This window comes from Seriola dumerili, unplaced genomic scaffold, assembly GCF_002260705.1.
Source record: "Seriola dumerili isolate Sdu_G_001 unplaced genomic scaffold, Sdu_1.0 BDQW01000187.1, whole genome shotgun sequence".
Classification (NCBI taxonomy): domain Eukaryota; kingdom Metazoa; phylum Chordata; class Actinopteri; order Carangiformes; family Carangidae; genus Seriola; species Seriola dumerili.
In genome coordinates this window covers 2733812-2752040 of record NW_019174442.1, presented here as the reverse complement: position 1 = coordinate 2752040, position 18229 = coordinate 2733812, and the positions used below count along the sequence as shown (strand labels likewise).

General features: G+C 39.1%; 1 protein-coding gene across 1 annotated transcript in view; it reads left to right on the top strand.

Annotated features, from left to right (window-relative positions):
* The window catches only part of LOC111227411 (contactin-associated protein-like 4), a 56950-nt gene that overhangs the window by 11739 nt on the left and 26982 nt on the right, over window positions 1-18229 (top strand). The window contains exons 3-5 of the mRNA XM_022752860.1: window positions 5019-5212; window positions 8177-8324; window positions 10768-10971. Coding sequence (XP_022608581.1) covers window positions 5019-5212; window positions 8177-8324; window positions 10768-10971 — 546 coding nt within the window. The remainder of the gene's footprint in view (window positions 1-5018; window positions 5213-8176; window positions 8325-10767; window positions 10972-18229) is intronic.

Sequence of the window (18229 nt, the reverse complement as noted above, 5' to 3'; positions counted from 1 at the left end):
ATGTTACTGTTTTTAAGAAACGGACAACTACAATTTCCTACATGTCAGCTAAGCCACAGTGGTCTTTCAACTGTTCCATGTCTGCCTCAGCAATACTCCCCAGTATTCACATATAAAATTTAGCAGTTTAACATCAATAAATTATTGCCGCATCCTTGTCTTTCTTTCTTCTCGCTCTTTCTTTTCTTTTATCTCCAGTGTTTTCACCAGTTGTGCAGACAGAGGAGAGTACACTGCATATTGCCTCATTTTTGTGCTGTTTTTAGGTGAATATATTAGATAAGTGCACCACACACTTAGCAAAAGGTTGACGTTTGTCACAAAAAGTAAGTAAGTTGACAAGTAGTAAAAAAAAAAACAAACCCATAAAACTTATGTGCTGATACACAGAGGTGTGAGAAATGATGCCCTTTTTTTTGGTGTACTCTGGCATGAAGAGTTGGCTGTTTTCCACTAATACCAGAGCCACGAATCCGATAGAAGCGCAGTGATGTCTTTGTCTTCAACACGACAGAGGATCTGAATGATTTTCACCACCTGGGAGACTGCAGGAAGCGCAGCCAGCAGGATGCTGTTTCCTTGGTGTGTTTGATGGCAAAAGCTGTGAGCAAACACACCCGCTGTGTTCCCCCGCTTCAGTCAACCTGCTCTGTCTGTTTACCGATCTGAGTTTGATCTGCATAAAGGAGTATCAGATGCTTCTAAAGAAAGATCAGATGCATCTGAATGGCAAAACATACTTTTTCTTTGGGTTTTTTTTGGTACAGCTGAAAAACTGAGAAGCAAAGAGAGGAAGTAATGAAACAAGATGGAAACTGAAGATGTGCTTCTGACTTTGTATATGTTTTATCTGGCACACAAACAAAGAAAGGATGGAAACACACGTAAAACATACCCTTTCAGCATCATTTTATATTTCACTTGATAGTTAGAAAGCTATTTCATGGTATGGATTCATGCATACATGCCTCTATGCACACAAACAAGCAGCTGCTTTACATGCAAAGTTAAACATGTACAAGCGAAAATATAGAGCCAGTGCAACAACCTCCTTTCAGATGAAATGTTAGAGCTGAGGCTGTTCCATGAAACAAAATCTCAGTCTCTCCTGTTTCATATTGGTGAGGCTTTACCTCATTATGTCTTGAGCTAAACGTGAGCCTCATCAATGATTTCTTGCTAACAAAACCGCCTCACAGGTTACAATGCCTTATTAATTCTCTGTTTTAGAACTGAATTTGACTGATCAATAAATCTAATTCAGTTTTGAAAGCAACAACCCTAACTTCAGAAGGAATCCACAATATAACAAAATGCTTAATTGATGTAAAAAATAAAAAAGTGCTTTGATTCCTGAATCCCAGCTGTTCTTTGTAGAAATCAAACTGCTGCTCATTTACGCCTCCTCCAGCTGCCGCTAATGCTCCTCATCCTCTACAGTCATTCTCTGAGGAACCGCTTCATTCAGAGTTAATTTACAAGCAAAATGAGCAGAGACTCGCACAGCACAATACACAGCTCTGTTTAAGGGAAAACACCGAGCGATTTCTGCTTCCTCCTAGCACTCTGCAGTCTTGTTGCACAATTAGCCTGCACATTAACCTGTGAGAGAGCATTGATAGGAATGTAAGTTCACCCAAATTCCTCAACTGGTTGTTGGGAACATCCTTGATCAATCATTGATTTCTCATTAAAACCTTATGGAATACAAGATGCATGTTTTTCCTTTGTCAAAGCTGTTTTTAAACAATTGATGTGATTTTTACAGCATAATTCATGTTACTTATTTGAATCATACATTAAAGCCCATATGTGTAGGATTTTAAAATGTCTGACTGTGATATGGATCTAAGTGAAAGCATCGACATAGACTTTACCAGCATTGCCACATTTTTCCACAAACCCTATTGCAATCACACTTATTTAACAAATGCTGTAATCACATATAAACTGTGATTATAGTGCCTTTAAAAAATTGAAATCCCTTTGATCAAAATTGCTGCCTCTGCTCCAGCACTGCCGGTGGTTATTTAATAAATCTCCCACAAAATGTGAAAAAGATTTAACCTAGTAATTCTGTGCAGATGGTAGGTTGCAATTGAATGAGACAAAACATGGAGGCCACTGAAAAGCATTGCTGATGCTTCCTTGTATAAATGAAAAGTGCTCTACCCTATAAATGCTTATCAGGTAGTCACAAGTATGGTGGCTGAGAGAGCTCACTGCACTGGAACTGAAGAAGATACAGGCAAATTATGTAAACATCTTTGTTCATCAACATGTGCGCAGCAAGAACTCACAACACAAACAAATAGACAAACGCACTGCAAGTAACATAGATGAACCTGGCTCAGACCAGCCGGGTTCATCACTCTTATGTCCCCAGGAAACACTTCCATTGTTGTCTGTGCTACTTGTGGTACGTTTCTTTATTCGCTGTGCATGACTTGTCATATTGATGTTTTCTTAATTTGTTTATGTTTTGTCATTTGCATGTGTTTTTCTTAAGTTGCAGTGCATTGAGCTCTCTCAGCCTCTGTACACAAGCCATGGACTGCAAAGTCAAAGAAGTAATTAAGTATTCACAAATACTGTCAGGCTCATTATTGTGCATGTTGTTTTTACTGCCTGTTAACAATACTCTAGATTAATTAAATCCCTATAGAAAATGGTATTCTCTAAGTACTTAATGAAAATCTTTCTCATATCAAATGAAGCTTTAAATGTGTTTTATCAAGAAATTTCAGCTTCATTTGTATATTTTTCTTACCCATCTTCAAGCCATCTAAATTACCAGCTCTTCTCTGTTCAAAAAATGCAGAAGGCATTTCATCACATTTCATTCTGGGCAGACAGAGACTTGAGTACAACTTTGAGTTTCTGACTCTGACTCTGCTGTAGTAAGTCATCAAAGTTGCGTAATCTAATATCTGCCTTGGGAGGGGAAGTAACACCATCTAATGACTACGAGATGCTGGCTCCAGAAGTCCTTGGCTGTGTGAAATGTTTACATTTTTCCACATGAAATAGGGGTCTGATTCCTGTACAATGCTTATTGGTGAATATGTTGAAACATCTTGCTCCTATGAGAAGATACAAAGGCTTATGCAAGCACCAAGTCATTTTTCTTTATTTTATCCCGAAGGCTCTCGCGCAACTTCTAACTCTGCTGATACCAAGTGGCTGAGCTGGCAGAGAGCCCAGATTCAAAAAGTTCTTTCTAAAAGGAGCCGTGTTACAGACATCAATATATTTCTTCTTCTAATCTATTGCTGTCACCAAACCAGATACTTCAGTCTCAAAAGGATGAGACTGATTACAGGTTGTAATTATTAGTTAGATATGTCTTCAAAGTCACCCAAAAGTGTGTAGGCGGCTAAAATTAAAAACACATCTCAACTGTGTGTGGGTTATGGCCTGTTATGACTTATTGGGTGTGTTGTGAGTTAGGGTTAGGGTTAGGTTATCGTTTCCCCCTGTCCCAGACTCTGCTCCATCTGAAACCCCATAGAAAGAGCAAAATAATGGCAGCCCTAGTACCAATCACCAAGTGGTGGTGGAGGTGAGGGCCATCGGTGTTCATGGGGATAAAAGATCCAGAAATGGTGCTTGGGTAAGATGTTGGGGGTGAAACATTGAAATAGCAATGGTTAAGAAAAGAACCAACCATTTGTCAGTGGGATAAGCTGCTCAGAAGATTCTGCAGGGCAGATGAGGGACTGTTAAAGACGCCCTGAGGAGCTTTCTTGTAAACAATTAAAAGTTACGTTTACATTCAGTGTAAACCGTAACTTCCTTGTGTCCTCGAGGTGTACCAAACACGTCGGGTGCATTTCCTTCTTCATAAAATATTTGCAATTTTTAAAAAAAATATCCTCCATTGTTCACATCCATGTTGACCCGTTCAGAGTCCTCTCTTCCTACTTTTAGTGGTGCATTGCTAAGTTTGTTGGCGTCATCAAGTGTTGATCACCAAAACAGTGTGAGACCGAGGGCAGGACATGAGTCATGCTGCCCACGTGCTATTGCACATGCATGGCACAAACACAACAGGGACCCACTTGTAAAAACATTCTGCTATTAGCGTTCAAATCTCCGTACGGTACCATTAGGGTTAGGAACCTAACTTGTGGGAAATTAAAGGATTTAAAGGAATGGAGTAATTTCACAGGAAAGGAAGGTGAAATAAAAGCTATAAATGCTGCAATCGCCACTAGGAAAGGTTTAGGTCTAGGGTTTAGAGAATGTATTACACCATGAAAATTCTCACAAAAGTAGAAGTGGTAATGTATACGTATAGGATGGTGTTCTAGCGGCAAAATGTCACTTTGGTATGACTCAGCAGTTTGATATGCACACAAATACACACACACACACACACACACACCTTTTGGTGTTTTAATTATTTAACACATCTTCATTTTATGGTCCTGTGCTCTGGTAGTCAGATTATATGAAGGTCTTCTATGAGCTGGCCAGTTTTAATATTGTATAAGGCTGGCGGTGTCCACCATAAATGCCTCAGCTGCAGCTTATATTATGTGCAGAGCAGTCCTTAAGCTACAGATTAAACTCTTTTGACTGTTCCAAATTAAACATCAAAGAGAGACGTTGATAAAGCCTTTGTGCTCAGGGCTTTTAAACTATGGAAAAGTTTGTGTCTGATGAAAGACGTTAGATAGTAAGATTTGTCTTCTTTTAAGAAACAGCTGAAAACTCTGGATGGATTTGCATTTGTCTGAAAACTTTTTTGTTCTTGTTAATGCATTGATAGTATTTTAAAGGATTCAGCAGATCATATGTTTTAATTAATTTTTATTCCCCTTTGATTTTCCAGCACTCTTAACTTTCTTGAGAAAAGTGTAAATTAATGTAACAATTAATCTTATTATCAGTGTTTATTCTGTTATTATTCTGTGAGTTTTTTAAAGCACCCAAATATGATTTCTATGTTTAGGAATAAAAGTCTTCACTTCATTCTTTGGATCATTCAAAGGTGTTTCTCTCTCCCTGCACAGGCGCTGGAGGTTGGTCTCCTCTGAGTTCAGACAGGTATCAGTGGCTGGAGGTCGACCTGGGTGGGCGGACACAAATCACTGCTGTTGCCACGCAAGGTCGCTATGGCAGCTCCGATTGGCTGACGGCCTACCTGCTGATGTTCAGTGACACAGGACACAACTGGAAACAGTATCGACAGGAGGACAACATAGGGGTGAGTGCACTGTATAAAATCATACTAACACCTGTGTTGTTGGTGTAATAAACATCAGTTGGTCTGTGATTTTGCTGCTGCTGTATCAGACACTATCAGCAGAGACAATAGGCCTTTTGTCACAACAGATATTTTCACTTGTCGTGGTAGGAAAGTCATTTCAATTGAATAACATTAGCTTACTAATGTCTCTGTGTCCCAGTGAGCCATAACAGTGCGTATGACATTGTGGGCACAGCACTGCACTGGAGAAGCAGAATTAACTGAAAAATTGTCTTTCAGTAAAGCTCTGCCACTGTGCTGAAGGCCCGACCAAAGTAGGTATGTCTCTGATTTATTCAAATTCACCAAATCCAAAGGAATTAGCATCAGTTTTACTCATACAATTCTGCTTACATGTTATTTTATTCCAGTAGGGGCTCTCTCATCCATTGTGTTAACCAAATTACATTTAGATAGTAGATAGAGGTAGTCAAGCATTACCTCACATCTCGTGACATAGACGGAAAATTCTCCCTATTACAGCGACGCTGTGACAAACAGCTTCAGTTTAAAGTTGGTGAGACGTAAGACTCTCACAGTGAGGGTAAAAGTAATGTCAGGCTAAGACTTCTTCAGAGAAAGAACAGAAAGGGGCTTTTCACAGCTTAAAAGCTTGTTGATTTCACACTCAGCATAAATCGGGATAAATCCGCTGCATGCCTCAAAAGTCCCTCTGAAGCTCCTCATATTAGTCAGCCTAGTTTAGTATGGCTTTCGGGTAACAGAGTTGACTGGTGAGGCTGCTTCGTCGGTCGCAACTCCTCGAGGACCCCTCTTTCCTGTAAGCTTAGGGGCCAGAGTTAGTGAGGCTGAGTAATACTCTCTCGTTCGCTAATTTTCTCCTCCTGTCTCATCTTTTCTCCTCTTTTTTTCTTCCTCTTTATGTCTGCTACAAAGGATGTGAAAGTGCAGATGTTGTTGGAAGTATATACTCTTCTAACCATGGGATATAGCATCCTTATGTGTCAATGGAGGTAAAGGGATTTGAAGTACATAACAGATTTCCCAGTAGGACAGGCGAAGTCGCAGATTCTGTTAATGAGCGTCATCCTGAAATGAAAATATGGGCTCTGTGAGAACAGCTACGAACTGGCTGTAGAAAGTGTCAGTGTGAAGTTTGAGGTTATACATATTGGCTTTATTTACCTTTACTGATCCCTATTTTTTCTCATACAAGTGATGTAGAAGATGCCACATATTTCTGTGCACCAACCACAGTTTTGCAGCATTTGAATCAGAATGTGATGACAGTTTGCTGAAGTTGCCAGCACTGTCAGTCAAACCTGATGAAACCACCTCCACACAGTGAAATAAAGCAGAGTAGTTGACTGTTTTTGACTTTTACACTCCTAATAATGAATGATATATTTCTAAACTTTAATTTTGCTTTAAGCGAAGGCAACAAAGCATCCCAATTTTCTCTTTAGTATAAGACTTATTTGTACCATTGATTCCTGTGTCATTACTGTCCTTTGTGGAACAGTTCATACTCTTGAAAGAGTAGGTTAATAAAAGTGATTGGTGCAACAGAGCTATTAAGCCACAGTAGCTTCTCTATTTCTGACTCTTTGTTTCTCCGTTCCCTCAGAGATCAGAACTCAAGACAGTTTGCTTTTGGTCAGCGGTGCCAAGTCTTGTGTCAAAGTTCACAAAAGTTGAACCTATGTGGAACATTTGCCTCCTCAAGCTGATCTAATTGTGGTGAATCCATTCAAGTGAACTGAAAGTTTAGCTTTTTTTAAATCCTGGTGTGTCCAGGCCTTCAGAAAGTCTCTTAGATAATTAGGTCAGACAAACCTGGTATTTCTTGTTTCTTTGGTGCACTATAAGAAAGAGTTCTGTCATATCATGTCTGACATTCTGCTTTATTCTAAGACTCTCTCTCGAACCTACGAGGATTTAATACCTCAACTCAGGTCGTATTTCAAAAGCCAGAGCCAAAAATATATGAGGCACTGTTCTCCTCAGCAGGATGCAGTCATTAGTGGAGGTTAGGACAGGCTCAGCTGTTCAAAGCTGTCAGAACATGTGCAACACAGAATTGTAGCCTATGGTTCAGATGATTCAGAAGAAGGGTCACAGTATCACACAGAGATGCAAATATTCACATGTGCATAAACTCTCTATGCAACAACAGCTCCAAGGAAATCTAACTTATAAATCAAACCTAATAATAAGAGGTCAGAGGTCAGGGTCGGCTACAGCGCAGCAGCCTGGAGCTAGTAGCTAAGTAAACGTCCTCCCTCTGAAGAAGGACATCAGTCACTAAGCCATCCTTCAGCCCCTGTCCTTCCTAACGGTGCTGAAATTCTGGACTTTAATTGTAGATTGAGTTTATTTGCATCTCAATTAAAAGCATAATCAAACAAAATGTTATTTACTTATGTAACACTATTTTATTTCTATGCCACTGCGAAAAGAAACAGAGCTACCTGAAACCAATAGAGACTAAAAGTAGAGAAAATGTATATGGTTTATATAGAAAGTTGATCAAAGGGCTTAAGATCAAGTCCAACCAGAAAGAGTGTGAGGTTAATAAATGTTGTTCTCCGCGGACCAAGTGTTTACCAAAAGGTTTACTACGTATAAAGCTACAGCTAATGCTTCACAAATCTAATTTTCTACCTGATTGAGAAACCATTCACTAGGAGCATGGCCCTATCTCCACAATATTCCCTTCATTAAGAGGAAAACCAAACGCATCACTTCCCACAGAAGCCTTGGGGATTGCAGTTCAACTTCAATGAACAGATGAAAGAACACGTTCACGCATTTAGTCGTAAGCTTGACTACAATAAAGATCCAGAGGGAGAAATTTCACCGTTATCTTTGCAGTGCTACTTCACAAGTTAATGATGGACAGATGCATGGATGGGAAGCCAGAAAATGAGGTAACTCTCTGCTGCTGATGTGTTTTCCCAGGCCTTTCCAGGTAACAGTAATGCAGACAGTGTGGTTCAGCACAAGCTCCAGCATCCAGTGATTGCTCGTTATGTCCGCCTCATCCCCCTGGACTGGAATCCCAATGGTCGCATCGGACTCAGACTGGAGACCTATGGATGTCCTTACAGTCAGTTCTGTCTTTTTTTTTATTATTTATTTTAAATCCCCCATTTACATAAACTGAAAACATGACAGTGGAAGTACAAAAATACAGATTTTTTTTGTTTTAGCAATAAGCAGTTTAGCAGAGCTGCAATTAGCCCAATGTTCTTTTTTGTTTTGTTTTGTTTTTCAGTGGCCATGGTTGACCCTGTCTTATATTTTATGTTTAAAATTCAACATCTAAAGACGTCTTGAATTTCCCGTAATTATAAGAACGAATTCAAGTTTTATTTGGGCCGGATTAAATTAGCATATGTCTATTTTCTTGTCAGTAATAATTTTTGTTTTGTCGTATATCCCACGACAATGCCAATTTCCACTGTTTAATGTTTATGTTAAACAGTTTAGATGCTTCCAGGATTTCATAATTAGTCAAGCACCACTGATGATACATCATGGCATTTCCATAATTTAAGATGGCATTCACGTTACTTTATTTTAATGAATCAATTTGTCTTCTCTCATCCACCCATATCGTTTGGCATTTTTATCAGCTCTCATGGCTGACACAAACAAGAGGAGGGTGATGTGCAGCATTACTGGGTTACCTTACGGCTCCCCCTTTCAATTCTTTATCTTCTCTGGCCTTCTGGTTGAGTGAGGGGTGTAACATATTGTAATGTTATTATTTATTCACAAAATATGTCTCCATCATTTCCATTTTTTTACATCCTCTATTCAGCAACATTGAAGCTTTTTCACCTCAACCAAGTGTGAGAAGTTTTTCTGCAACAGTTTTTTTTTTTTTTTTTTTTGTTTGTTTTTACTTTTAAACTTGAGGCACTACACACGCCACAGGTAAAACAATTAAATTCAATTAGTATGGAAATATCTCACATTTAAAAGAGGAATAACAGAAGTTATGACATTTGTAAACAACAACAGCTCAATACATGAAAATATTATTATGAAAATACATTGTTTTTATAACCTTTGTGCAAGAATCAATTATCTCTGACAGAGTGCTTGGCACAAATGTGTGTGTTTGCCTGTAGATTCAGTTTGATTTAACGGTTGCTTTCAGCTCAGGGAAATGAATAAATTTGCCTCTGAGGATGTTGGCAACACTTCCTCGTTTCAGCTAAAAGGTGATGGAAAAGAGAAAAAAAAAAAAAAAACCCAAAAAACTTCTGGACTTTGACTCTTGAATAATGGGTTGGGTTGTGCTGTTTCCTGCGTCACTGTCAGCACTAAAGGTCCAAACACACTGAATGAAATAATTGATGCATCACAGCTGACATTTCTAATTTGATGCTTCAATAGCGACACTGTAGGCGGCAGATTTTTAGTGTCAGCACGGCAACTCACTCACCACCAAGATGGCCGATGGTAGTGGATCTATTTTTTTTTTTTTTTTTTGGAGTGACATGAAAGATGCTCCATGGTCTGTAATTTGCTTCTCATATTCAGACACCAGCTTAAAGACCAGCTTCTCTATAGACTCTCTGCATTTAGTGTCCAGTCACTCACTCACTTTACTTTCTGCTGAGAAACCTAATTTGGTTCTTGGCTCTGGATAGAAATTAGATAAAAAAAACAAACTTCAAACTGCAAACTACACAGATGTTTGGTCATTTTTTATTACCAGAATAACAAACTAGATGATGATGCAGACAAATAAAGGTAATGCAATTCAAAAACTAAGACATACAGTACATTAGAGTCCACATTTTTAAAACAAAAGTTAAAATTTCAGAAACTTTTTTAGTTAATCAAAAGGATGTTTATGGAAACTGATATTATTGAATTATGTCTTTATGAAAATAAGATCCATGATCCATGAGGGTAGTCCCAGCACCAAATAATGTACAGAGTTAATGTTTTCTAGTGCTGGTAAATTTAAGTTTAATAGAAAGACAGGTCTACATTGTTACAGGTTAGCTGTTGAATGAGCTTCTGCACTATCCACATTTGCCTTTTACCTCTCTTAATGTCTCTGTGTTGATTTAAAGTTCTATCCAAAGGTTGTATCTATAAATCAATGTGTTCAGCACTGGAGGAAGCTGTGAATTGTGTGTATTGTTCAAAACTAATACTTGACAGATATTTGATTTTAAGTTGTGTTCTTATCGTTTCTCTTTCATCAGTCATCAAGACATTTCCCACAGTCCCTGCACAAATCTGTGTGTACGCACATTTGTTATCATCTTCCTAAAATTATTTAATGTGAATTTTTTTTTTTCAGCCAGTCTTTGGTATCTTCTGTCAGTAGATTAACTTTGTTTGCACCAAAAGTAAACTCTTCTTCTTTATTACAATAAATCTTTTCTGTCTTTTGTGCCATAAATCAAACTGACAGCGATTTTGAAAAGTCATTTAATTGAAAAGTCTACAAACAGGATGTTTAAGAACTGTTTTGACTTTGCAGTTAAAGTTTAAGTAACATGTGGTTTTCTTGTCTTTGTCAGACTCTGACGTAGTGAACTTCGATGGCCACAGCAGCCTCCTGTACAGGCTGAGACCCAGGCCGAGGCAGGTGACCAGGGAAAGCATCTCTCTGAAATTTAAAACCCTGAGGAACTTTGGGACGCTGCTTCATGCAGAGGGACAGAGCGAGCACAGCCTCACCCTGGAGCTAGAGAAAGGAAAGCTTATCCTTGTCCTACGCAAAGGTAAAGTGATTAATTCCCCGTACAGACCATGTCGTGATTGCTCAAAGTCGTACTGGCGCTGCGTTACATTATAAAACAGGTCTGATTTTTAATTAAACAAGCTAAGTTAACTGTATTTACTTTCAAATGTCAAACACTTTTCTGGTGTTGCAAATAACTCTGTCATTGTTGTAATAGAAGCCATAACACCCATTTCTGCAGACTGACTCTTTATTGACCAAGCATTTACTGTTCGTGATAACATGCATTTCATGTTCTGACTAGTCTGAGGTTGTGTGCTGGGCAATATGTCTCAATAAACTACGGGATGGTTGCTCTACTGCTCTTCCAGCAATTCAGGAAAACTGTTAAGTAGCATGGCGTTTGCTGACTACTAGTTTCTGATCTTATGCTGATGCCATCTACTGTGCTGTGTTTGCTGAGAATTAAAGGGGTATTCCACTGCTTTTACACATCATGTTCAGGTGACTTGTCATGAGGAGTCAGCACTCCTCAGGCTTGTTGTATAATTTCTCTCTACCGCTGAGCGAGCTTTCCAAAGTCTGACAAAAGACCCCTGATGGGTTATTGCCTTCAGGGTTATCTCCACCTACATTATTTGCAGGGGGTGTGGGGTTTCAGAGATATTGGCATGTAGGAGGATTGAACTAAAGGCACTATTCAGCGGCATTATGGGAGGTTTATGATCCAGTGTTTTTGATGGTTGACCCATACTGGAGACTAAAAGTCAGAATATCTGCTGATCACTCTTTCTTGCAGTTCCTGAACTTTATGGAAGTGAATACTGAATCATTTTTTGTGGCTGAGTTCATCTTCTGTTGGATGTTGCATATTTTTCCGGCTGCTGATTAATGTAGTGGTGAAATACTTAATATTCAGATAGGAATTAGAGAGATTTGCAGTCATGTGTCATCTTGCTTTACTATTATTGCTTTCAGTTGCATCTAAATTGCTGAGCTTGTGTTCTGTGGTTGATGCTCCTTCTACATCTGTTACTTCTATTACGTTCTATTTATCCATCTCATTTCACTAAACAGTAAATTCTCTTTGTGGTCTGAGGTGTGCAGCAGGACAGAAGCCATACTGATGGCCAGTTCCTGGTCTACACAGTAGAATGAATGGCTTTGAAATCTGTATCTTGCCATTCTGAGTTTGATGCTGGAGCCTAAACTCTTGCCATGCTGGTCCTCTCCCCGGTTCATTTGCAGCTGTTGTCACGGTTGTTGCTGCCTTTTCTGGCCTCTGCTCTCTTTCTTCTCCTGCTGTTCTACTTCTATGGCTCTATATTTCAATTTTATCACCACCCTTTGAATGTGTCATTACAGTTCTCTTCTTGCCTGTCTGCTTATGTTTTGTTTTCAAACTGAGTTATTTATTTATGTATATATTTTTATACTCTTTATTTGTTAAGTTGCATTCCCTTGCAGTAGTTATTTCTGAGAAAAAAACAAAAGGAAACTTTATGATGGCCACTGTATATATCCTCCCCACCCCCATCCAAAAAAACAAAGAATAATTAAATAAACAGGTTAATTTAGGACAACAAATAAATACATGAATAAAATAAAAAAAATGAAAAGAAAAACTAAAGGTAACTGAAATAGGTTTAGCTCATTTAAAAACTCTTTCTCTCTCCCTTTTCTTCCCTTTTTTATCCTTCTTTCTCCCCTCTTCCACTCTTTCTTCTCCTTCCTTCTCTTCCCCCTCCTTCCCTTTTCTTTTCCCCTCCCCCTTTATTTATTTATTTTTCTTATTAATATTATTTTTGTATAATATTAGTTTTCTGGTTCCTCTTCCATCTCATATCTCCTGAGTTGATTGTCTCTTCCTGCGGTGCCTCCTCTTTCCCTTCTTGTCATGGGAAAAATAAAAACTATATCATTATTGTCATGAGCTTTGTATATCTGCCTTGGGCACATTGCAAAAGATCATGTCATGAGACATCAAAGCATATGTTTGTGTTTCTGTGAGCAGGAATTAATAATACATATATTTGGCACATGCCCATGAATCTGCCTGTCCTTTGTGCAAATTGTATGTTCAATGATTCAACCAGCTAATTTCCTATTTTGTAAATGTCAGATGGGTTTTCATGTGTACAAACAAATTCCACTGCCTGACTGTGTGGAAATAAAATAATTTTCAGCCTGAACAAAACACGTACAGTTGATGATTGACAGTGCATGATGCAGCTCTCTGCAACAACAGTACACTGCTGTTGAGTGAAAAGAAAATGTCATATTTTAAGTTAGCAAGCACACCCACCACTATGTATTCTTTCACTTTCTGTAAACATTTATTAAAGAAACTCATAAGCACCAAAGTTGGACCTTTAGGAATTTAAATTTGGTGCAACTCGACAAAATGATTGCTACACAGCAGCTTTTAATCACACGTTGGTAAGTGTGTGTTGCATTTGTCTGTATGATTAAGAAACCCCAAAGAAGAGGGTGCCACATGAGGCTGGAAAAAAATAAAGCTTGAACTTTTAATTCATTACTGACAGTTATGAAAGTCACGACACTATTTTGAAAGAGTGACAACAAGGTTCATTGTGCTGCATCATCATCTCCGTCTTTGCTGTTACACAGAAATCCGACTTTGTCGTGGGCTGCTCAGGTTGGGGGAGTTGTCACAAACAGCGCTTCGCTCAGCTCATGTTTATTCGTTCTCACAATGCACCTAATCCGTCCCCCCCCAATACAGATTAGGTGAATTCAATTTATTGCGGTGCTGATTTAACATGATGCATGCTGGACTTAAAACAAATGCTGGTTAGAAATTTTGCCCGCCTGTCATCAACGCTGCAGAACCTCACCATGTCACACGACATTAAAAGCTCGCAGCTGTGAGGCGGCGGCTGGGAACCACCTCTGTAACAACACAGCTTTGCTCTAATTGGCTTAAGACTTCACTGACTCGCATGATGTGTTCTAAGTTTTTATTCTAAGACCTTCAGATCTGTTATCTCTCATTCTTACCTCTTCTAACCCCTCTGCCATATGCCACACGTTTCTTTACTCTGATGTGTTTTCTCAGCACATGGGAGAAGTTTTCCTTGAGGCCTTTCTGACAGAAAGCTTTTCTAACCAAGTAGTTTTGGTGTCTTAACCGAAACCAAACTGTGACTGAAAACTGAAAATAAAAGTAAACAAAAAGAGAAAACCGAAAATAATAAGTTAACAGGGTCAAAAAGTCAAATGGCACATGAACCCAAGTCTCCTGGAAGAAAGTCCTATGTTTGACCCATTCATCCTCTGAAATTAGACCTTGTCAGTTTTTATAGAATTTTCTGCCAAAAAGTGTTTCTGGCTTTCTGCCAGAAAACCCTGAAGGCTAACTTCTCACTGAGCTGTTTTTTCACAGCCCGTAACTTGTTCCTTGCACACTGATGGATTTGGGGTATTGAAGTGTCAAGTTCAGCTACTCCACTTCATCTCTTATATAGAGCACATATGAATAAACATCAGATTGTGTCCTACATTTGTCCAAGATGCCAAATTACTTGTAACTGATCACTGGTAAGAGCAGGCCTATTTTTGCATCAAGCTCTCAGAGAGGAGTTTGTTTTCGTAACCATAACCAACCAATGAAACAGTCAACTATGATGACGTTTTAACATTAAAAATTTCACAGATAAAGAGAAGAAAGGACATGTAAATTTCTTCAGAAGAGTCGACCACAGTGTAGCATCCCATGAGCAGTTTTGTTGCTCCACTGCATTGCTTTTCTCTAATTCCAAGTCATTGTGCATCTTTAAACCTTAAAAAGTTTAACTTTTAAAACAAAGGTAGTTAACTGATTTGCACCTTTTACTTGCATTAGATTCCCATTAGTGTGTACGAGTCTGCCCCCCCACCCCCCATCCCCACCATAACAACCCATTATGAGGGTTTTGTTCCCTTGTGTAGACTAAGCAGCTTCAGCAGCACTTAACAGAAGACACTTAGTTCCACTCTGTTTGCCAGGAGCTGTCCAAACTGTTTGAATGAATACACTGGTTTATTAAAATGCATGCACTCTCTCCAAAAGCATCCCATTTCCTCGTTACTATACATTCATCAAAATGTCAGTTTATAGTTCTGTAGCTCACTGGTTCATAATTAAGATGAGTTCTTATTTTACCCCTAGAATATTTTGTTAAAGTAAATATACCAGGGGTCAATATTCAGTAATCCTCTGCGCTCAGGTTGAGCTTTTGCAAGGTGAAGTATGAAGTCGGTGTCAGACAGGTAGACAGGATAAAACTTTGGGGATTTTTTTCGTAAAAGATAAAAAAAGCAGTCCTGATATAAATTATGTATAATGACACACAGGTGAAGTCCTTGCACTGCAGTTTGCTAAAGTACGGAGTTGCCTTGCTGACATTCATGCATATGTTACACTCTGCTTAAGCTCAATTTCAAGATTAAAAACTAATCTCAAATGGGAAATTTCTTTGCACAAGGCAGAATACAGTTCATACAGGTGTACATATATACATACAAGACAGATCAAAATGAAGACACAGGGAAAATGAACCAGGTAAGTCAACTCGTGGGATGGTGAGGTCATCGCTTTCATTTCTGCGCAGGTTTACAGCAAGCAGAGTAAATTTGAAAGACGGATCACTTGAGTGTATCCGTGAGGTTAACTGATGACCTGCAGGAAAGGGCTCAGGTTTATCCCAGAGGAGCTGACAGCCGCTGCCTGTGAAGCTCAGAGTTTCATGTAGAAGCTGTTGAAATAGAGAAGATTGATTTGTGGTCGTATTAAAACTGCATGGGCTGGAGGCTCAGTTCCTGCTGGAGCCTCCATCACATAGTAACTGACTATAAGACAGAGCATCAGAACACCAGAAGTATGTCATAAGCACTGGTTTGGTCTTTCTCTGTTTTATTTTATTTTGGTTTTGGTATTTCTTGGTGGCGCAGTGTTTAGCACTGTCGCTTCACAGCAAGAAGGTTCTGGGTTCGAACCTGCCGGGGCTTTTTCTGTGTGAAGTTTGTTATTCCTCTGAGTACTCTGGTTTCTCCATGAATGGTTGTTTGTCTCCATATGTCAGCCCTGTGATAGACTGATGACATGTCTCGTGTGGGTAACCTTTCACCCAATGTCAGCGGGGATCGACTCCAGATCCCCCACAACCAGGAAAGCTAATGGATGGATGGTTATTTCTCAATAGAAAAACAAGATTTTTTTTTTTTAGCCCTCAAATATATAAATAATCAAATGTTCCAGGTGAAAAATATTTAAATTATTCCTGTCATGTAGCTGTTGTCCCTGTCTACTGTAGATGGGAAAACAGATGCCTGTTGGACGCAGACGATGACTCATTCTGGATACAGTCTGTCAGCTCAGTTGTCACAGTGAGTGGTGGGCCGTGCGCTGTGTTCAATACTGCAGTATTGACTTGCCCTGTTATTCTACTCTATCCATAGTGATTTATAGGAAGGTCTCTCAGTTATGCTCAGTCTGACAGGGTTGTAAATCAACAGCTTAGCCTTCATCCAAGAAGCAACATGCTCATGTCAGGCAGAGCCAGTTGTGCTTAATTTTACAGCCTGCAGCTGACTCATTGCGGGAGCACAGAGGTGATGTTTGACTCACAATGGCAAGCTGATTAGCTGCGTAACCTGTGAGGCTCGAACGGTCCCGCATTCAGGTGCTTGTTCTATGTCTCAAAGAAATCCAAGTGACTTCTTCAAACACATGTCACATCAAACTTTAATTTCCTGGTGGAGTTGTTGTGATGTATATGTTTAGAGACTGCTGATTGGTACTGAAGCTTGAAAGTTGCTGATTGTGTTGATGGACAATCGCAGCCACAACAGGGAACAGGAAAAAAAAATTATAGGAAAGAAACAAAGTCTGCGTTTTTCTAACAGCATCACAGAGGCAGTTTTTTTGACAGTTTGACAACTTGTATATGATGATGGAAAATTTAAATTTGACTAAAATCTGCATCATCAAAGGGCTTGCGTAAGGAAAAACTAAATCTAAAAGCTTTTTCTCTCATTTCTTTTATTTGACCAGGCTTTTTAAACATCTTGAAATTTACGAGATTTCAGAAATGTCCTCCTGGAGCGCTTGTCGTGAACAGGTTCCGAAGTTACACGCTACACCTGTGTTGACTGATTGTGTGTGCCGTCTCAGTCATTTAAGCTGAACAGAATAAAATGAAAATGCTGACACAATTACAGCAGTCTGTCATCTGATAAGACCTGTCAATGTCTTCCGACAAAATTAGATTTAGAGTCGCGGCGAAGAGCTGTAATTCAGAAGCAGACAGAAGATGATTAGGTGATATTGCCTTGGGGAGCTGTCTGGAATGATCTAACGCACGAGCCCACACTGTAAAAAGTAAAAAGGATATGAGGAACTTTTAGCAGCTCCTCAGGTCATAAAGCAGGAGAAGTTCAGACAGTTCCTTGAAGAAAGCTGAATGAATCCTGAGGATACTCACAAAAAATTAAGATGACCTCGGTGAACCATTGGTGATTCTGGAGTTTTGTAAAGCACTGAAGAGATGGTGGGCACTTACAGAACAAACCCTTACCTTATTAACCTTGTAGATAATGGATTGTCTATGCTAGTAAAGCTAACAGGAATTTAAACAAAAGCATACATCTCTAGACTTTCGACTTTGTGCATATCTGTAGGGTATAAAATAATCTGTGCCTTATTACAACCACCCTGTTTTTATAACCTTGTTCTTCTTAAATATTTCAAGGTGCCCTGTTATAAGCCAAAGTCATGTTTACATTCAGCTTTTCTCACCAGAAACACTCCACAATCCTGGAGGTCCAACAAATAAATAAAACATTTGAAAAGTTGATTGCCTGAGATCATGGAAACCTGACGTGTTTACTAATTACCAGTCTTGTTCTTCCCTGCCTTTGTTGGCACATTGTTGCACAGTACTGCCCCCTACAGATCAGAAGAATGGTGTGAAACCATTATCAGGACTGTGTATTGCATCACAGCCACAGAGTACCTTCAAGTAGCTTCGAGTATAAAGATAATACAACATCAGGCATTTTTCTGTTCACCCGACTGGTAGTGCACATTCACACCAGAAACTGATGCAGCAAAATTCACCCATGAACTCCTTGCAAAATGGTACTTGAGTTTCATGCTGTTGTGAACAGTATCATTCGTGGCAAAATGGATATGAGTAGGAAATCTCCTTTTGGCAAGATACTATAAAATGGGATGGCAAGGTAAAGCTAATTCTGGTTCTCTGTCACACTTTGCAATTGGTCAACAGCATGTCAAT